Genomic DNA, 22,068 nt, shown 5'->3' with positions numbered 1-22,068 from the left:
CGTGGCCACCCCTAACATCTAGAGCTATTCTCTGTTCCACCAGGACGCTCGCTTTGTTAGACGCCAGCCACATTTGCTTTAGGCCATTCTCTTTCTTCTAAAGCCAGACTAAGAACAGAAAAGTTACGCAAAACCCCTTCTTTGCCCCCAGTTTAGAGATGAAGCGGTGCAGCCTCAGGACAGATTTCCTCAGCCTGGGTGTCCCTTTGGCAGACGTCCCCTTACCTCTTAGAGACTCTGTAATGTGCTGTGGTCAGTTTCCCAGTCTCAGGGTCATGAACAGTAGCACGGCTCAGCTACAAAAAGAGAAAGGACAAGGCTTACCCACCTCGTAGGCCGCTTTTGCGCCAAGCCACAGGTGTTTGAAAGGGTTCCGATTGGTCTGGATGGTATGCAATGCTCTTCAATTAGCAATATTAGAAGGGCAACAGAAGCTGTAGCTGCCACGTCCAAATCAAAACAAATTGGTTGGAAAAATTTGGTTGGATTGTCCTTTCACTTTTTTCCTCCTTTTTCTTTTTTTTTGTTTTAAATTAGAGACTTCCTGCAAATAATTTACAATGCTGAGTTTCACAGACGATTCCCCTTCACCCAGAAGTTAAGTCCTTTCAGAATTCTGGCTTAGCGCACGTGGAACGCGCAGCCCGTCTTTAATCATCACTACTGACATCAGGGGGGCGGGCAGGGGGTTGCTTTTAGAGACAGCCAATTTTGGAAAACATCGGCTAAATTCAAGACTTCATAGACAAGCTGGAAAGAACCAGGAGGCAGTGAAAATGAGCTTGTGTTCTACCAGATTTGTGTCAGTAGAAGAGCCCAGACAGGAGAGGGGGAATTATCTCAGCCAATTAAATGCTGTGTGACTAACGAAAGTCCGTTTTGCACACCACTCCGGCTGACACGCACGGAAACAACTTAAAGCTTCTCTTACACGTGTAAAGGCGCTTCAGCTGCTCTGCTACATTTTACAAGGAAAGGGAGGACAATTTTTGGTTGGTGAGAAGAGCAAGGGAAAGGAAATATTTTAAATCTCGATTCTACTGAATGTTTTCTAGCATCGTGTAATTTTTACACCACACGTAGAGACTTGCTGCTTGTACAGATCACTATTTTGAGAACACACACAGAGAAAGCGACCAAAAAACAAGAAAAAGAAAACAAAATACATCCCCAGAACTTCTCGCTGAAGGAAAAGACTGAGAAACTCAGCAGTAACAGCCTGTTACAGATCTGCATGTAATAAAGTGGTGGACTACAAAGCCAAGTTGTCTTTTTGGACCACCTCTTTTTTCCCCGTAATGAGCGGAACGTACACGCTCATTACAGGCCCAAAACATCTGGCATAGAGCTCTCTTACCTTTTGCTAATTCTGTAATGTGCCGTCTCCAAGGCTCCCGTTATGGGGTTTGAAATGGTGGCTCGCCTCAGCTGTGAAGCGAACCATCAGAATAGTTGCATTACAAAGCACATCTCGCATCACAGCAATCCGACCATTCAGAAGCCTAAGGGGAAATGTCACGCAAGCCGCCACGCAAGCCACCCGGTCACCTTTTACAGTGGATTTTCCTTTACGGAGGGTCTGGAAATTCATAAAGCAGTGAGAGGGAAGGAGAGGGTCTCCAAATTTACTAAAAGAGGTTTTTTAGGGATTTTTGATTTATCTTTTTAAAGAGAGTGTTAGAGAAGATCAAGTTTTGCAGGAAGCAATGTTGCCATTTCTGTAGCAAAGAGGAACAGTCATCTGAATAAACTAGCAGCTTTCACTTCCTTCATATTGCGACAACTGCTGGAAGCGGTACAATGTTGTGGCATGTGCACAATTGGTCCTTTGTTAGCACTCTGTCCTGCATATGTAAGAGGAGTTTTGCAGTTAAATTGAATCCAGGCAGCTCTGTGATCTTGTATAAGCGAAACAAGAGTAAAACCCTACCTTTTTGATTCTTTCTATACCCAAAAGCAGCACAGACTCCTTTAACACTGACTATCAACACAAACTAATTGCTTAGTCCATGGGCACGTTCACACTGTACTCCTCAGTTACACAGAGTAAGAGCTCTTGGTTCAAGGCCTCTGCTGCGCTCCATTTACTTGACGCTATCCCCTCGATGTTAACACTCTGATTCAGAACCTTCCGTGCGCCTTTTAACTTGGTTCACATCCTGTCAGACACTCCGTCACTCATAACTGGGAAAGGCTGAGTTGCAGAGCCTGAATATTGGAAGAGGCACAAATGGTATACGAAGTCCCAGACAATTAGAAAAAGTGTTTTTCTATTGTTAAAATAAACCAAGTAAATCAAAGCCTCTCCACGTCTACTAACAAGAAACAGATACTGGAGCTCTTCACATGCTGCTTCTCCTCTCTCATCCCAAGCAGACGCGTATAAGAATCAAGGCGCAAAGTAGGATTCCAGTGAGAGTCCCAAAGCTGAATAATAAGGATTTACCCTGCCAGCACAGCAGAAGGCTGGGCACAAATCAGACAGTGCCATTTTCCAAGGTGGCAATGGGAACATCCCGAACATCAGGAAGAACGAGGTGACCTCTCAGTCAGAACAAAACATAAATCTCTTGCTACGCTCATTACTGAGCCCTGCAAGGTCTCAGCCACTGGAGATACGTGAAACGCTAATGACACAGGGATGCTTCCACGTTAATGAACTATGAAACACCGAGTCTTAAACACAAGCCAATGTTTTATAATAAACCAATTATCTCAGCAAGTTAAGAAGTTATAACCACCACATCCACAGGTTTTTACTTTCAGTGCTGAGACCTATTTCTACTCCATAAAAAAGTGATTCAGTCATATTCCACAGATGTAATGCCAGAGCTTTTGCAGCAGCAAAGGGGCTTAATTATCCACAACCAACCAACGAGGGCTCTGATTTTCAGACCTGCAGAGTAAGGCTGCCTGACACGAGAGCAGGAAGAGATGTTTTACAGATAAGAGAACTGCTTGTACTTGCTTACAGTTCAGAATGTTACCTCAAAAATACAAGACATCAGCCTTTAGGGAGCTTTAAAATCACCTTCAGGCTACCTAGTACTCAGTGCCATGGCAAGGACAGCCTTGTCCTCCATGTGCGCGTGTATGACCCTCCGCTGGTCTGCTTCACTGCAGACCAAGCTCACAGTTTGTCCTATACTTAATGCATTTATCCCCCTCTCTCCATTTGCTCAGCTCTCTCTAGACAAAAAGCTGTTTAGACTACAAACAAATAAAGTATTCCCTTGTTAAAGCTCTTTCATCTGCAGGTAACTTCAAAGCCTGGGAGACAGAAGTCAGTTTTATACTTGGTGGAGAAAGCAACCATTCATTCTTATCTATACAATAATTCCAGGACCAGAGGAATGGCTGGCACTCCTCTCCATGTCACAACTTTGGCAAATACAGACTTAAACTAGAAAACCAAACAAAAACCAGATGACAGAGGAGTCTGACAGTCCTGCACCGCTGCTGCCTGGCTCCCTAATTACACACAATTTCCAGCTTCCCCACTGTCTCCTTTGAAGAGTGCATCACCAGGAGCTACAAGGTGAGAAAAGCATCATGAGTGCGCTGCACACACTTCTGCACTCAAGAGGAGACAGAATCACACACGTTCATACAGAAAACTATACGTGGAATTTAAGATTCCAGAAGACAAGTGTAAGGCATTTACCCTTGGCTTTGCCAGCTCTTTCACAGTTTCGATCTCTTCATCGGAGATGATGTCAAGGAAGCGAACGATTCGAGGTTTGTCCCACTCATCTTCCTGTTTGACAGGGCCCAGGATGTATCTCGGATTCCTGTTTCCGTCGTAGTAGCGGCAGAAGAGTCTTTTTTGTCTCCGAGGAGTCTGGAAGCAAGGTGGAGCAAGAGATAATCAGATCATTTCTATATGACGTTAGTATCTCTAAAGAAACAGATGTCCTGAGAACATTAATGTTACTCTGCAGCACTGCAACAAGTAGCACTTTACGTAGTCCTATTACAATAAAAATAACTTCATCACTTAAAGAAACAGAGTCACTCGATTGTGTATAAACCTAGACTTTCAGCATCCTTATTCAATAACTACAATTATGTAGTGCGTCCAAGTCAGCCAGCAGTGCCTGCAGCAGCATTACTTTTTGTCTGCTGGACAGAACGAAAGAGGGAGGAAATCCAACACACTAATCCTCAGTTCCACACACAGCCAACTGCTCTAATGACTTCCTTGCTTTCACAACACATACAAATTCTTGACATTGTTTTGTCACGGTTTCATACATTTGAAAACAGTCTACTCCACTTTACCATTTTGAGACCCTCCCCACGGCACAGCATTTCGTACTTCCTTCTCTCGGGCAGGTAATCCTTTTTCTTAACCTCAGTTTCCTTCTCCACCTGGTCTTCTGAATCCATGCTGGACTTATTTGCTTCTTTTTCTTTAGCCATGATATATTCAAAATATTTCATGTTCCCATTTGCTCTTTGATGTTCAGGATCTATTGACAAAGAAGCAGACAAATTATCACTGGCCAGTTTCCAACTTGTGAAGTAGATCCAGAAGAGGCTATTTACAGAAAGGAAAAGAAAACAGATGCACACAACTGCTTCTCAGACAGAAATCTGAAACATGTACTCTGGTTGGACAGGATTCACAGGATAGTTATAACCCCAAGCTAAGCTGGAAGCGATGCTGGGCTGCAGCTCGCAAGTGTCCTTACTCATCTGCAGGAAAATACATGATGAGCTTCCAGAGTTAAGCTCACCTTACTCACGGTCAAGAAACCGCTCACCGCAAGGCCAGGATCCTCGCTACGCACAGGGGTCCGGGAGCTAAGCAAAAGAGTTTGGCCATTCCAGCATGACTGGTTTTAAAAACTTCCCTGATAGGAATTAAGATTTCTGGTGACAAAGCTTTTAACAATCACTAAACTTACAGAATTAGCTTCAGTTCATAAGTGGTTCTCACTAGGCTTTGCTATCATAGGTTTAGTTATGAACTTCCCAAGTCAGTCAGTAGAATATTTACAGAAGCATAAACATTTTTTGCATCTCATAAAGCAGAATCTTAGCTCCTTGTATTGCCTTCTGTATTTCTCTTTTTTCAAGTTTTTCATCTCAAGCATGCTTAATTTGCGTTTAAATTTTGGTATCACCAATTTAGTTTCAATTTCATTAACTGTGTACTTGCCTGTGCCTAAGGAGAATAATCTCAACACAGGAAAGTAAGATATGGTAAGAGAACAAATTTCAGGCAGTAATGACTAAGACAGGTAAGCAGTTAGAATGCGACAGTGGCAGGAAGCAGAAAATATTTCAATAGGAAGGAGCAACCCTTAACCGTGACAGTTTCTGATGTGATAGTTGAGACTGTCCATCTAAAAATGTGGTAGCAAAATATGACTTATGGAAATACAAATCTCATTTTACTGAAAACTACACATCAAGAAGTTAATGGTGACATCAGCAGGAACCCACAGACAAGTGAGAACACCACGACCCCGCACTCCTCGCTGCAAATGGAACGGCGAGCCAGCCCCTGTCATGTCACATACCCAGCTCCAGCAGGCGCTTGGTGAGCGCCATGGCTTTGGCCAGGTCCCCCTGCTGATACACAGCGTAGCTCAGGTAGTCCAGGATGTAGACTTTATCTGCAGAAGACACTTCTCCCTCATCCAGCTGTTTCAGAGCTTGCTCCATCCAGAGCTCGGTGTGGTAGTAGTCGGCTTCAGTGTAGGCGATCTTTCCCAGCTCAAAGCAATCTTCAGCCGTTAAAAAGGATTTGTGCTTCACACCTGAATTTAAAACAAATCAAACCAAACAGAATTTACCCAGAATTCCAGACAAGTCTCCAGAAGAACATTCAGGTATTTCTTGTTCTTCACAACACAGTTATTTCTGTACTGCAACACCTCTGTTCTGCGGGGGCTGCTTGTTCACGGCGCTGGTCAAGCATCTGAAGCCCATGAATCCTCAGCAGAACACGTGGGCAGTTAGATGAGGTTTGCATTGCCAGAATACCAGCAACTACCTAAATGTCTGCACCAGCACTGTACAGTAAAAAGGAAAATTAAAAATAAAATTAAATTAAAATGAAAATTTAAAAAATTAAAAAGAAAATGAAATAAAAATAAAAAATAACAATGGAAATAAAAATGAAAACAAAAATTAAAAAATTAAAATAAAATTAATTAATTAAAATTTAATTTAAAAATTAAAAATTGAAAATAAAAATAAAAATTTAAAAAATGAAAAAATAAAAATGAATGAAAATGAAATTAAAATTAAAAATAAAAGAAAATGAAAAAATTTTAAAAATTTAAAAGGTTAAAAAATAAAAAATTAAAATAAAAATAAAATAAAAATGAAAATGAAAATTTAAAAAAATAAAATGAAAATTAAAAATGAAAATTTAAAGAAATAAAAAAGAAAATGAAAACATTAAAATAAAAATAAAAATAAAAAATGAAAACTAAATAAAAAGAAATAATAAAATTAAAAATAAGAAATTAAAAAATAAAAAATAAAAATGAAAATAAAATGAAAATTAAAATAAAAATTAAATAAAATTTAAAATTAAAAAATAAAAAGAAAAAACTTATAATAAAAATAAAAATAACAAAAAATAAAGTAAAAATAAAAAGAAAATAAAATTTTAAAAAATAAAAATAATATTAACAATAATAAAATAAAAATTAAAAAATGAAAATTAAAACAAACAAACAAACAAACCCACACCCCTTCCTTCTTCCAAACCCCCAACCCTCTGGGCAGCGCAGCAGGAACGCCGAACAGAAAGTTTCAGAGCCGTTTCCAAAGGCACTGCCGGATCCCCTTCCAGAAGTTCCTGCGGCACATCTTGCCTGCCACAGCTCAGCAGGGGAGCAGAAAGGAAACATCAGCCACTAAAGTCCAGCCGCTCAAGATTTTTCTAGTCAGTCATTTTTAGAAACATTTAAGAGACCTCTGAAAGACTGAAGCACCGTACGCAAATTACAGATTCCTATTTTTGCCACTGTAAATTAAGGCCCCATGAAAAACCAAATCTAATCTTGTAAGAAGGAAACAGGACCTGGCAGTTTTACAGCTAAACTTAACATTCCTGATTACATCTTAATACATCCTGAATTCCTAAGAGCAGCTCTACAGCTGTGTTCAAACAGGGCAATTCTTCTGCTGAAGACAGAAATTAAATAGCTGAAGAGACAGCCCATGGAATGGAGCATCCCACAGAACAACTTTGTTTCTGCTCACTAATTCAGCATTTTGAAGCAACGTAACACCACATACGAAAAGGCAACTCTTAAAAGGTGCCTAAGACAGCAACCATCAAATAGGGTTGATAGTTAATGTAAAGAAACAGCACAGCCTGTAATGCATGAAAAAGAATTAATAAGTGATATGATGGGAGTTAAGATTCTAATCAAAACCTGATGATCTGACCAAACAGAAATTCCCTAGGAAGAATGACAAGGAACACAAACCAGTGACAAGCTCTCTCAAGCGACCACCCTATTCTCTTTTATACCCTAGAACTTTCATGTTCTGCAATTACACTTTATTACACGCAGTCCGGACAGCTTATTGCTTCAAAACACGCAATAAACTACAGCCCACCCAAAGCACTTAGCCTTGTATTTTTGTGCTGTATTAAGAAAACAATTACAAACTGCTTATTGTATTAGAATGAATCTGTAGGTCTTTGAGACAGTCTTGAACTAAACCCAAAAGCAAGGTTATACATCATAACATATAAAGCCAATTACCCTTAATTTTATTAGGCATCTGACCACAATGAGTGCTTGCAAAAACACAGATGGATTGTACAGAGTTGATTTTTTGCCAGTTGGCACAGTACTATTTTCAAACAGAGGAAACAAGGAAAGCTCAGCAGAGAAAGCGTGTTCTAACAAGAAAGAAGTGTCTTCTGCTTATAAACCTATCAAAGATCACCTCAGGTAGTGACACGCAAGCTCAAGTCTGTATGTGCTCTCTGCCTTTTGTTGTGCAGTTGATACACACAACTTCCTCCTTCTTGAGGTGTGGCAGAATTAACACTGACACCTACGTCAATCTATATTCTACAACCCACATCATGCCACTTTTCATTAATTCTTAGCTAGCTCAAATGTTTTCCTGTTGTTACCATCACACTACGCAGCTAAGCAAGATAGGACGGAGTAATCAGGACCTTTAGTACAAGTTCACAGTGCCTTCTGAAAACAACAAATGACTCTTACCTGGAAGGTTCCCTCGAGAGAGAGTGTCTGTGTCCAAATTATACGTGTCTTGAAGCCGCAAGAGGGCTTTTGCTGCACCAGTCTGGTCCTCATCGTTCGGGAAAAACTGCCGCTGGATCGTCATGTTGGAGATAAAGCCTGGGAAAGAAAGGGAAACACTTGTCAATTCTATAAACTCTATACACAAAACAAGTCCCTAACTCCAGAGAAAAGTAACAATTCTAAAGGACAGGAGTACCCATTTGGTTTCGCCTGGAAACTATTCTTATCAGGTAAAAAAAAGTTACATACAACAAAACCCACTCCCATTTGGAGAACATTACAGATATACATGGGTAGTTTTTGCAACTGTTCCACTCAATCTGCCTTCTAGAAGGTTCTTCATTTAGCAACATGGAATTTACAAATAATTTAGAAGAGGGAAAACCCAAACAGTGCTAAAAATAGCCGTGTAAAGATTAAGGGCAGTCACTAAAAAGATGAAAAACAAAAACGCTGATGTCTAACTGCCAACAGCTTTCAACAAGACCTCAGGCAGCTGAGCAGCCACTCTGAACCTAACTGCTTTTAGTGGACGTGGGTATTAATGTATTTATATAGAAACCCGAGAAACTGCTTCTGCACACTCAAGAGGCTGGTGGGCTGTTTCACTGGGAGGGAAACAGATCTCCAGAAAGCCACCAAAAGGAAAGGCATCAGCAAGGTCAGCCCTGAGGAGCGCAACTGGAACAAACAGCCATTCTGGCGTTTTCAGAAAAGCAACTTTTCTACTCAACAAACTCTTTTGTCCCAAGACCCAGAAGTACAACAAGCTTTATGGCGTTAACTAAGGACAGAGCCAATAGATGTTTGCAAAGTCTGTCTAATATCCACCAGCAGAAAACTGAGCAGCACGAGCAAACCAAGCAAAATGTAGTATGCAACACTCAGCTGCAAAACCATCCCAAAAAACAGTCATGAACTGGCCAATTTTGATATTTTTGCCACACTCCAGAAGGACATAAGATGCACTGGTCCAGATTGCTGGCTAGCAGGTGAGCCTTTTCTCCTGGCATATTCAGTCACTCACAGCAGCAACAGGAAAGCTGAATGTGCTGAATCCTTACCAGAGACTAACCCTGGGTCTTTTTTGAAAGCTCCACTATTTTACCATTTCTTACTACAAACCTACACCTGGTATTAGTTAACTGTTGAAGCAGATTCTCACAGGTCAAATATAATCATCCCAGATTACTTGCTGCCAAATGTATTTCACAGTTAACTATTTTATGTCATGTTGCTGAAGAGCTTCTACTCTTGCTGAAGAGAAGACGCAGCAAAGTGTTTACTACACTCATTTAGATCAGTTCCACACATTTTCAGTCCCTGTAAACATGGAGTTTCATTCCCTTTTTTTCTGTTCAATGGCATCATCCCACTTAGAAATGAAATCTCCTAAAATACTAGTTTGCAAGAAATGGGAGAAGACATGAAATAAGTCCTGACCCCTTGGAAATGTAAAGCATCCAAAGAGATTATTCAGTTCAATCATCACAGTTTTCCTGTATTTTTGTAAAGCTCAAATTGTACAACAGCACACTAACAGCAAAATGGCAGGTCTTCTAGGATTATTTTCTATGAGTGCACCTCAAAAGCAGACTTACAAATCTAATTCAAAGCACGACGTGTGAAAGACATAGCCAAGTAAATGCAAATATAACGCGATCGTTATTCTTACTGCAGGCACACTTACCATCTGACATGTCCTTCAGAACCAGGTTTTCCAGTTCACCCCACTCTGTGTTAAGCCGTTTCATCAACTTGAACGCATTTACTGGGTGTCCCAAAAACCCCTCCGGGTCTTTCGTAGCAGTATCTGTCAGCTGATCCAACTTCTCTGCCCACCTATAGTGAACATACACATTCCTTAATGTCTCTTGTAAAAATCTGCCAGTGCACTATAAAAACAATTTCAAGCTACCCAACAGTCTTCGCTGATTAAAAAATACAACACAAATTGCAAGCTTTTATATTATCTATATGTAAAGGTCTCCTAGGAGGAACAAAAGGGGCTTTTTTCTTTCCTTTTGTGTTTTTCTTTAAAAAAAAAATCTTCTTCCTCAGCTGCAGCCTAAATCTTACATTGCCGTAGCGGTCTTTGTTAGAACACTGCTGAACTATCTCCTTCCTACAAATACCCAATGCCCTATGCCAGCAGTTCCATTATGAGTTTTCATGCAGGACGAATCAAAAACAAAGCTTTACCCATATTTTTGATCTTTTGTTTTTTTAAACGCTCTTTTCTTCCTGAAATTTACAATAAGGTGGTTCAATGCTTGCCTGAAATTATTTTACCTTCAGCCACACACTCTTAAATCTCCACTAAGCCCCTTGCTTCCCACCACAAAGCTGCCTTCCATACTGTAAGCCTGGATTAAGAAACACGTAGTTCTCACGCTCCCAAATGAGGAGCCCAGATCAACTTTCTGATGCTACAGTTATGACTCCACAAAACACTCTAATTCTGCCAGGCACTTAAGTCATTCACAACTCCACTCTAGAACATGAAGGCATGGAACAACACCCTGAAAACAGGATAAATTAATGTTAAAAAAGCCACACCCCAGAGAGGATACCAAACCTCAACACCATTAAAAAGCAAATACAAAAATCTGTAGCCTGGAGGGAACTCTCTACACAAGCCGGCATTCAGCTTGTTCCAGAATCTGGCATGCCTGAATTAATTTGCCTGCTTTACCTGAGACAGGTAGATGTTTACAGCTGTCAGAGGTGCCACTGTCAACACTCACCCTTCTCACACTGTCTTCAGTTGTTTCCCTACACTCTGACAGCCCCTGTCCAGGATCTTGCCAGCAGCAATGTGAGTGAAGGTGTTCCCTCCAAAAGGGTGTGCTCAAAGTGCTCCTGCGGGCCACCTCCAGCTTCTCGCAAGCCAAAGACTGAAGAAACCACTTTCAACAAATGGTGCGTTCACATTGCACGTGGTTAAATCCATCGTATGTTTGCCCACTGCGGGACTATCAAACCTAATGAGCAACTCAGTCAACTGCAACCGTGAGGCACAACGACAAGGCCAGGATTTCTTTCAAGTAGTTTCTGTCTCATAAAAGCCTCCACCACAAGCCACCCACCAGGTGCGAGCCATTCTCCGCATTTCAGTGAACTACCAGCTTCTACACAAACCACCAGTATCCTTCAGCCAAAGTACAGAGCCCAAACTCAAACGATGCTGGTGTTTATTCCAGGTTCTTCTATCTCTTTGCAAGCCATTTTAATTCTTCTAACCTGACAGTGAGCACCTCTAATATAATAAAAACAGAGCTGCAATGTTAATATGATAAGCTGTATTCACACCCTTTTGGATGTCCAGTTAGCATGTTCCCATCTTAATTTGTAGCTGTAAATAATATACTTACAGCGTTCCAAACCTGTAAGCAATTCCAACTCTGCATTTTAAGCAATAAAAATAAATACAGTCTGACAGAAGTACCTTTCTTCCTGGATGGTAAAATTTAATACACAAAGGCTAAAATAAAAGTCATGCATCTATCTAGAACTGTTTGAACATCCTCATGACAGATTTATACACATTTTTGAAGGCCAGGAAACCATCCTGATCAGTGATACAAAATTTCTATTTCTAGTTGTGATAAAATCTGACATATTGGGTTCTGGTCGTCACACCTATAGAGTCGAACAACGTAGTAATGGCAACGGTCAGGTCTCTGGTTATCTTTAAAAACAGTAAAGAAGATTTATGTTACTCTATTTTACTTTTAAATCCAAATATAGCACGTAGAAATACTCTGCTCTTGTAGTAGGTTACTGCTATGCATTGGTGAGGCACTCATGAGCAATATGGCCACACCAACGCTTTCTAGCACTTTTACACCTAGTGTATCATTGCAACACTCATCTGGAGACTTCTTGGGTTTTAGTTTCCACTAGGCAGATTGCCACTTCAAGAACTACATCCTCTCTGGAATTATGTGAAAGCAGGAGTCCTAAAGTGAAGGTATCATACAGAAAGTGGGTTGATTAGAGTTCATCGTTAGCTTAACAAAACAAACCAATGGCTCAGAGATAATGACTTAGGACAAAAACCTGGCAAAAATGCTAGTTTAAGCTTTGCCTCAGAGGAAAAATTCCACAAATTTAATCAGCCTTGGGAAGCATTTTTTACATAAGGGTGGACTCAAATTATTAACTATTAGCATTACGGAACAAGCTGCTTACTTTTTGATCTGTTCCAGCTTGCTTTCTTCTGCCTTGATGTAATCTTTCAGTGACACCACCAGATCTTTTTCTGTATGTATTAAGTCTGTCATATGACCTAGAAAACAAATGAATTGGTTAGACAAGGAGAAACAAAAAAAAAAAGAGAATTAAAGACATTCTTCCTTGCTTCTACTCTTTTCCCCTAAGTCCTTCTGCATTTGCTTAAATAAACCTGAAGGAGTATTTGAGTAAGGCTTCTTGCCTTTTCTTCTTTTTTTTTTGAGGAAAAAATCTCATGTTGGACCAAGCTTGTTGCCATGGAAATTAATGTAATATCACATACTTATTATTAGAACTAATTTAGGATTCGTTTGGAAAAGGAAGTAGGTTACAACAGAGCAATCTTCCACCCAAGCACGCATAATATAGATCAAATAAAGACAAAGCTACAGAAGTACAGAAAGCCTTTGTGTTTGATATACAATATTAATCTAGCGTTTTACTTTAAGATTACTTGCATGACTTCAATGGGTCCCCTAGCAGACTCTGTTATTAATTAATAATGGCCTCATTTCCTGCAAGCAGGGAGCCGAACCAGTTCATCACAAAGTGACACAGTCCACATCTTTAGCTGTATCACAGGCCACCAGAACCCAAGACAGAGTATGCTGACATTCTGGTGTCATGGTGTACCTGTAACAGCTGTTTCACTTACTTCTACATACATGTAACAGTCCACACCAAAAGTTTGTTTAAAACCAATAATGCCTATAAAGCTTAGCCTTGGTCATTACATTAACTGGACTGACTTAACTCAAAGCATGTTTCTCCCAAAATGAAGTAGTCAATAAGATCATGAGAATCAGTAAGTGAACTTAGTTCTGTACCAATTAAAGCCTTGGATGCCATTAACACATCATTGCAGAATCAGTTTTGAGAGCTGTCAAGAAATTCTTTCAGCTATGCAGCATATACACCAAAGCATGTCTCACCAATGGACGTGAAGAAGTCTGTATGGGCGCAAGAAAAAGGCAGCAGAAGTCCAAGCGCTACAGTACACCAAATCTTGTTGAAAGCCATAGTTTGACAGCTGTCACCTCACCACGTACCTACAAAAGAAACAAAGTATGTAAACAAGTTTATTCTTTTGGGTTGCCACTAGTTCTTGAGGTAGCAGAATCTACATAAGCTTGAGCAGCTCTCACAGAGGATTAATGCCCTTCTGCAGACTTTCTTATACTTTCATCTTGTGTGGGAAGGGAAGAGAGAATAGCTTGGAGACAGGGTCTTCACAAGCACTCTTCACCTTTCTGACATCTAAGACACACTGCAGATAGATGCTTCACATAAAGCACCAAAAAACCCAAGATCCAACACTAAAAAAAACCCTTAATACCAAGTTAAAATACATACTATCAATTTCATCCACCCAACGAAAAAAAAAAAGAAGTTTCATTTGATCAGTCAGAAAGATGCCAGTGGAACAAGTCTAAATGAAAACGCTACACACCCAGACCACAGAGTAAGCTACAGAGTTCCTACTGGTCGGCTGCCGCCACGGTGAAGCCAGCCTTCATACCTGATACAAAAGGCTCCTCTGTTGGCTGGTTCTTAGTTAGTCCCTGGGTAAGGTCATAGCAGACTCACAGGCAGCGCTTTCTCCCACAAAGAGCTGCCAAGCTCTCAGCCTTTCAACATCCTGAACCCTTTTAACAGCCTAAGATTTCCTCACTACCGCATACTTTAAAAGTAATTATGCTGTCTTGGAATTCATTACTTCTTTCTAAACATAAAAGCTTAAACTCTCATGTATTGTATCTGCTCAAAAAAATCAAAACTACTGCATGTACTAACAGAAACTGTTTTACAGCTCTTCCAACAGCACGACAACTAATGAAGAAGAAAAAAATCATAAAGCAAGTCCAGCTACAAAGTGACTGTGCCTACTTAGGGAAGAAAGAGATATGCTTTTGATCAAGTTGACAGTACCGGTAGCGAACAACATAAAACCAAGTAGGTGTGCCAGCAGGACGGGGGTTTACATTTACTGACTCTGAGGACTGAGTGCTTCTTGGGCAAGGCAGGCACAATTTCTCTGGCACTGAGAGCAACAACAGGAAACTGTAGTACAAGCCTAGAAAAGCAGCTCCATCTCCAACTCTTGTAAATCATCTGAAATCTGTGTGACCACAACTGAAGGGCTGAAACATTCTGACACATTCACTGGCAGAGAGTAAAGCTTTAAAGCAAAAATCTGGAGAGGGAAGCCGAGGTCCTGCTTTTATGCCAGTCAAGTCTGGCACATCAGCCTTCCCAATGCTCTAAACCAGGCCTGCTATTCCCAGCAGCTTTCCTCACCTCCTCCTTGCTTGCTCATCCCCTCTGCAGGCAGCCAGGCAACAAGCTGAATCAGACTATTTCAAATATTACTAACCCCAAAAAGTCCCCCCCCAAACTCTCATTTCGTCCTGGTTCGGTTCTGCTATAGTTCACTATACAGCCATGGAACACCCATGCCAATACAAAAGGGCAATTTAAAGGCAGGAACTGGCAGCCAAAGACAGCAAAGGAAGGCCATATTGTTTCTGGTAGCAGCACAGGTTTAATCCATTTGTGAAACTCCAGCCCTAAACATAATGAACCCTCCAGCCAGTCTGTAACACCTACCTAGTTTTCAGCACAAACCAGAGATTGTGGCAACATCTACAGAACTGTATCTCCCTCTTCTGTGGCTGATGTCAGCCTCATTGAATAAGAGCTCCAACTGAGGAACTGCTATAAATTAATGGATCAAACCTGGAAACAAGTTTTCACACAGGCAAATTTCACTCTTTACTTAAAAGAAGCTGCATCCACATGCTCAAGGACACTGATGTGTACCTGCACACCTATTAAAAATGCTGCTCAATTAATATTTTGCTCTGCAGAAAGCCAAATGCCTCCTGCTCACTCAGTACTCAAGCTAATATATCTGTGAATCAATTACAAAGCACAAACGGTTCTACTACATTATAAATATTTACCAACATTATCAGTACTTAGAATTCACTAAGCTATTTGTTTGCTGTACTCAGTGACACTGAAGGGAAACTTCAGCAAGTTTACTTTTTTACCCTTAATCAATATGAAACTTTTCTAAAACACTAACACAAACAAAACAACACCCAAAAGGTGATGAAAACAATGCCTCCTCTTCACCTATGGCTCTTGGGGACAGCCTTCCACCTCGCACGATAGAATGATGCCTTAAAGCCTGTTTGAGTAGTATGCACTGTGAAGTTTTTCCTCTTCACCTGCCTTTACATGCTGCTCTAACACTGGGCTGACTCCAAATGCAGTTGCAACCCTGCTCTAAGTAGATACAAAGAGGAAGACATGGTGACAGCAGTTTGGCAATAGAAGAGGTTGCCCAGAGAAGCTGCACTTCCCATTCTTGGAAGAATTTCAAAGCTGAAAGGACAAGCCCATGTGCAGCCTAACCTGACCTCCAAGCTCACCCAGGTTCAAACATGAGGTCAGGCTAGACAACATCCAGAGGTCACTTCCAACTTAATTCTTTTTCCTTTCACAGCCTCCAGCTTTTCTGCCACTTGCAAGGACTCCCATAATAGCTTTCAGCCACCCAAGACGACTTTCCTCCCAGACGGAATTCAGAAAGTTGGAAGCAGAGCCCACGGCAGTGGCCAGCCAAGCTTTCCCTGCCCTAACAGCAGTTGCTAAGCAGCACAGCTTTCCAAACTACTGCAGAAGGATCAGCTACAGGTTCCCAAATCAAAGAAAATAAAGCTCAGTTAAGATAGATGCTGGAAATCTTAGATGCATAAGCTGCCAAATAAGTAGGCTTGATTTCTTCCTGTCAGTGACATGAAGTAAAACAAGACAAAAATCCTCTCTCTGTTATTGGTGTCAGTTTGACTCTTCACGCAGACACAGCTGAACATCTTGGAGAGGAGGAATCCACTGCCCACATAAAAAGTGGGAGTCCAGCTGACAGCTTCAACTTTCCATCATAAGTACATTTGCTAAGCTTTGAAACAGTAAAACGTGGCAGAGAAAAGAAAAAAATGAAAAAATTGGAAAAAATAGCAAAGAACAAGTGAATGCATAGACACAAGTAAAACAAAGCAGTAATTACACGAATGACATTGCTAAACATGGGAGAGGATTTCCTGAACAGCAGGGATACACAACAAATGCCATTTCAACAGGTACATTTTGTGGGACTTTTAAAGACTTGAGCTCTGCTCTGCAAGTAGAAACAGGCCTGCAAGTGTCATACAAGAGTGGACATGCACATAGCAACCATGCAAGCAGAAGGAAAAGCGAAGACAAACTGCAGGGAGTGATATAACCTCACAACAATCAAGGTCATGCTAACCTGTGACTGAAGCATTTAACCAAGGGTACTCATTACACAACTCTCCTCACTGCCAACTCCAAGATCCCAGGTGCTTACCAGGATCCAGAAAACAAGGTAGAAAATACAGACAGAAAATGGAAACAGCAGGTGTACTCTGATATGAAATTATTTTAGTGTAGCTCTAATTTCAATTTTAAAAAGCTACTTTGGAGTTAAGTAAGAAATATGGAACCTACTCTAAATTAAGTCTACTGCAAGGCCAGGAGTCAAAACCATATCACCAAGATCCTCAACTTGTTATTTAAACACTGGTCCACCCTCACAGTTCTTACTGTAACTCACTGCCTGTGGGAAAAGAAAAATAACACTTAAACTGAGCTGACTTTAGGGGGGAAGAGGATAGCATCACAAAAGAGCTGCTCACAGCATTCTCCTGTCCCTACGAACAGGGTTCAAGTTCTAGTCTCATGACACAATGCGACTGCAAATATTACTCAGAATGAAAGAACTTTCCCAGAGTAAGTACCGAGAACATTTATCTGTCATTACTGTTTAACAGTCTCAGAACAGAAATATTAGAATCCAGTTCTTGCTAAAGAACTTGCTAAAGAAGTTAACTTTAAAGGCTGTTTTAAAATTAAGATCCAAGCAGTGAGAGAAGAAAAATTATCTGGAATTGCTGCTAACAAAAGAGAATGGCATATTTTAGACTTCTTTTTAATGACAATAAGTAAACTTTTACACATATAAGTAATCTCTAATGAGAGGTAAGAATCAACTTTAGAGTAAAGTAGGTGACATGTTTAAAATATCGTTATTGCCAACTTGAAGAGAGCACTCATGAGTATGACTATAGAACAGGGCTGTTTGCACACAGATCAGTTCACTGCAGCAAGGTTTTCCTTGGTTTCTTCCAGAGTAAGACTGAACAGCTCACTTGTTTTAACTTTCTAAGCCAAGACAAAGCACCCCAGCCACTGAGCAGAACACTTATCTTATTAGACACAACAAGCAGGAGGTTATCCTTCTACTCAAAGATTAGCAGAGTATCTATACAGATATACAGAAAGTTTTCAGATATTAAGAGTGATTATAAAGAGAGCAGGACAATCCCAACGATTAACAGCTGAAAAACAGCAACAGATAAGAGCTCTTTTAGGCTAAAGTTGTAGCCCCGCAGGTGGTTCTGCAGCAGAAGAAAGCCTGGGCAGCAAGTCACTCTGAAATTACTGCAAGAATGCAGCACAAGTGGCAGCAAAGATGCTGTTTCAGCACAGACTTTATTTTCAGTCTTTCCTTAGTTAAACAGACAGGATTTATCAAGTAAGGCTGGTTTAGGTTTTGTTTCTTTGTTGTATTGGTGTTTGGTTTGCTTTCCCCAACGAGTAAATTATTTTGGACCACTTCCTTAAAAATAAAGGCATCCTTATCTATATCCACCTCAATATGGAGGTAGAGTTCTCCTCCCATAAGCCTCTATGAATCCTCACTCCTTCCACAGCGTTACTCATTATCTATAATTTATGTTTTCAAACTGCAGCGGGTGTTTTCTCGTCTATGTACATGCCTCAAAATCACAGCATTAAATGCTAGATTTCAAAACTATTCATTACGCAAGAAAGTTTAAATCTCTACAAGGTCAGAGAGCCACTTTCCCTTCTGGTTCAATGCATAGCTCTTCATGCATATGTTAACCCTGTTGCTCCACAGCCATTTCTACAGCAGCTCGTCTCCACACCACCAGCTCAGCTACAGCCCTAATGACCTGCCATGTGTGGGGCTACACACTCAATTAGCAAAATGAACTAATCCACATCAGCTGGTTTCTGCTGGGAGGTGAGGTAGTGAATCCCCCACTTCCCCATTCATTTCTGATTTGGTTTATCAGAGTTTCCAGCCCCTGTGAGGAACACAGATCAGGAATTGCTTTGGACAGCAATTCATGAAAGGGCACTGCTTCTTCAGCCTCTAAATGAATCAACAGATGTGGCTGTGCCACAATCACTGCTCAAATGGCAGAATTAATAACTCTCAGCATAGCAAGACTGAGCCACATTCCTGTTACTTTGAGTCCCAGGAGGAAGAGGAAAAAAAGAAAAAAATCAGTCCTAGTTCTGTCAGCACATAATTAAGAAGCAGTGCAGAGTACTCTGAGTCAAATCAAACGCTTTGTAGTGTGGTTCAAGACATCCAAATGTATCCAACAACAATCCACAAGCAGTAATGTGTGCGGAACAGCAAGGCAGAGAACACCTCTTTTCCAAAAGCAGGCCTCCGCTCCCTGAACAAACTGGGAAGTCATTACCTTCACTTCCCACCCCATGTCCCCTGCTTGCATGCTTAGCTGAACAGTCTTTGGCATGACAAGTTGCATTTAACATTTATCTCCTTGCTGTAGATTCCTTCACTTACTAGAGCCTTAAACGCACAATCTTTAAATATCAGAAGCAGGTAAACACTTGAGCATTCAGCACCTCTGCAACTCCTCTTACTGAATTTTGCAGAAAAAAAGTGTGAAACTGAATGCTGGGCAATCCTTTTGATACCTCTCTCTAAACCTGAAGTATCTTTCCTCTAAGAGCATACAGCTTTTTGGGTAAACTGAAAGATTTACTGCAAGCACATCTGACATTTTTATTTTCTCTTCATTCAACACCATCCTCAAGACTCCATGCTAGAGTTTTTCCTTGTAATCACCTCAGACCCTATCAAGATACCTGCTCAAGGGTAAAGCTACTGCAAAGTTAAATGCCAAATTTCACGTAACACAACTGGCTGAATCAAACCCAAAGCGGCAGAGGGAGAGGGAAACCAAGATAAGCTTTATTCTTCAGGACACAATCACTATACACAGCGCCCGCAATTACAAACACGACATGTGGCAACTTTCACACAGAATCCCAGAATGTCAGGGGTTGGAAGGGCCCTGGAAAGCTCATCCAGTGCAATCCCCCCATGGAGCAGGAACACCCAGATGAGGTTCCACAGGAAGGTGTCCAGGCGGGTTTGAATGTCTGCACAGAAGGAGACTCCACAACCTCCCTGGGCAGCCTGCGCCAGCCTCTGCCACCCTCACCATGAAGAAGTTTCTCCTCATATTTAAATGGAACCTTCCTGTGTTCCAGTTCGCACCCACTGCCCCTTGTCCTGTCACTGGTTGTCACTGAGAAGAGCCTGGCTCCATCCTTCTGACACTCACCCTTTATATATTTATAAACATTAATGAAGTCAATTAATTTCGGTGCTTATGCAAAGAAACTTTTCACTTATCCGAGCACGAAATCGCTTGGGTGCCCGAGCGCTCCGCAGCTCCCGAGGCAGCACAAACAGCAGCTGCACAGAGCGCCCTTTGGTGCAGCCCCCGGCGGGAGCGATGCCGAAGCCGGCTGCGACTGGTGGGATCCCACCTGCGGGAAAAGCCGGGCAAGCGAGTGCCGAGGCTTGGGGGGATTCCGAGCTGCTTGCGGCCACGTTTAAACGCGCGGCGGAGCGGGGGGAGCGCTCCCGCGGCCCCGGGAAGGCGGAGGAGGCGGCACTGTTTAGTCTGCCAGCCCCGGGGAGCCGGGCGGGCCGCCACGGCCCTGCCCTCCCGCCCCCCTCCGGAGGCTGCCGGCTCCCGTTACGTAACGGCCCGGGCGGGCCGGGGGCACTGGCCCCCCGCCCCTCGCCAAGAAGGTGGGCGGGCGGCGGAGCGCTGCCACGTATCGCCCTCACACCCGCCTCACAGAGCAGTCGCGTCCGGACCCCGACGGCTCCCTCGCTTCGCGCCGCGTCCCCCCGACCTACCCACTTCCCCCATCCCCCACGCCACCGGTGGGACGCGGGGGCCGCCGGGGCTCACCTGAGGGAACCGGAGGGCAGGGGTGGCGCCTGAAGGAGCACGGCGGACGGCGGCGCCGGTCACGAACACCCGCGAGCTGCCGAGGGGCGTGACCGAGCACGCGCGGCCGGCCCCGCGCCGGCTTTTATAGGCGCTCAGGCCACGCCCCCTCCGTCCCCCGCGAGGAGGGAGGGCGGAGCGGGCAGCGCGGTACGTGCGCTCGGTCACAGCGGCGGGCGCCTCACTGCGCAGGCGCGGCCGCTCCACGTGGGCGCGCGGTCCCCCCCCACCCACCCGCCGCCCTCACCCGAAGGGGTGGGGGGTTTTCCTCTTATTGTTAATCACAAGGGGTAAAGAAATGGGTTGAAAGTGGGCTCTTCCACAAGTACAACAACAACTGTGACAAGGATCAAGCCGCGGGAGTCGACACTTCAGAACAGGCGTTCCCCTGAGCTTTTTGACCACAAGTTTTCTGAAATGTGGGTCAAACAACTCTGACAGAGATATATAATGTTTAGAGGTTTCCCCGTTCTTCCACTCCTCAATACTGTGACACATGCGAGGTGGAAGTTCCCCACTGAATATGTTCAAAAGCACAGGTTCTAAATAAGAAGTCCATGTTCTGCAGGATAGTCAGAGGTTTTTCATCACTGGATGCTCATACCCCATCTGAATCTGTCTCCTTAAAGGACCACGGATGAGATGAAGGTGTTCCGTTATACTTTTTTTTTTTTGCAAGTTTGTAATGCATTATTTATCAATAACAAGGGTTGAAAGGGTGATAGCTGCTGGATGCACAACTGAGCATCATCTGTGCAGATTGCTCAGAGCAGGCTGGCTCTACTGAGCTCATTTACCTCAGAGCGGTGATTTGATTTCCATCAATAAATTTGATTCTAAACCCACCTTGCAGGTTCCCGCTCTCCCCATTTACTGTATTTCACCACATGCTTTCTGCCCCACCATCCAAACCCTCGCTTGTAGCTGCTGCTTTCCCAAGTCTTCTCCTGCAAAGCCCGTTTCCAGGCTGGTTGCACCTTGTCATGACAGATCTATGCTGCCTGTTCTTTGTTTTCTAGGAGTGCGTAAATAAACCAGTTATTTGTTCCAGCAGTTAAGTTAGAAGCAGGTATGTTAATAAGCATTTTTTCCTTTCTTTTTAGATGTGGGCTTCAAATAAAGAATCACATCCTTACTAGCCAAGCCAGCCTGTGATCTTCCTTCTTTCAAGACAGACATTTTTGGCTGCCCCTAACTGGAAATCTTTCATAACAATAATGAGGATGCTGGCAAAGATGTAACAGGGGTCAAAAATACCCTTCTCACACGCATTTTTTTTAGCAGGGTTAACTTTCAGCTGGCTTAAAACCACATAATTCACAAGCGGTAATGGAGGTTGCAGCATGAGCTATAACTCAGATTTCTTCCTCGTACAGCAATGTCTTTTGAAGAGCAAA

General features: G+C 42.3%; 1 protein-coding gene across 4 annotated transcripts in view; it reads right to left on the bottom strand.

Moving 5' to 3' along the window:
* The window catches only part of P4HA1 (prolyl 4-hydroxylase subunit alpha 1), a 32,804-nt gene extending 12,037 nt beyond the window's left edge, over nucleotides 1-20,767 (bottom strand). For 2 of the 4 annotated variants that reach the window (XM_065843624.2, XM_065843626.2), the window contains exons 1-9: nucleotides 20,633-20,767; nucleotides 13,424-13,540; nucleotides 12,450-12,546; nucleotides 9,946-10,097; nucleotides 8,214-8,351; nucleotides 5,529-5,768; nucleotides 4,282-4,472; nucleotides 3,665-3,841; nucleotides 1,358-1,428 (exon numbers count right to left, since the gene is read on the bottom strand). In XM_065843624.2, coding sequence (XP_065699696.1) covers nucleotides 1,358-1,428; nucleotides 3,665-3,841; nucleotides 4,282-4,472; nucleotides 5,529-5,768; nucleotides 8,214-8,351; nucleotides 9,946-10,097; nucleotides 12,450-12,546; nucleotides 13,424-13,511 — 1,154 coding nt within the window. In that variant the 5' untranslated portion in view covers nucleotides 13,512-13,540; nucleotides 20,633-20,767. Of the gene's footprint in view, nucleotides 1-225; nucleotides 297-1,357; nucleotides 1,429-3,664; nucleotides 3,842-4,281; nucleotides 4,473-5,528; nucleotides 5,769-8,213; nucleotides 8,352-9,945; nucleotides 10,098-12,449; nucleotides 12,547-13,423; nucleotides 13,541-20,632 lie in introns of all 4 variants that reach the window. The other 2 variants (XM_065843622.2, XM_065843625.2) reach the window with 1 other exon arrangement.
* Between the last annotated feature and the right edge of the window lie 1,301 nt (nucleotides 20,768-22,068).

The sequence above is a fragment of the Patagioenas fasciata genome, chromosome 8, assembly GCF_037038585.1.
Source record: "Patagioenas fasciata isolate bPatFas1 chromosome 8, bPatFas1.hap1, whole genome shotgun sequence".
In the NCBI taxonomy this organism is placed as follows: Eukaryota; Metazoa; Chordata; class Aves; order Columbiformes; family Columbidae; genus Patagioenas; species Patagioenas fasciata.
This window is presented reverse-complemented; position numbering and strand designations above follow the sequence as displayed.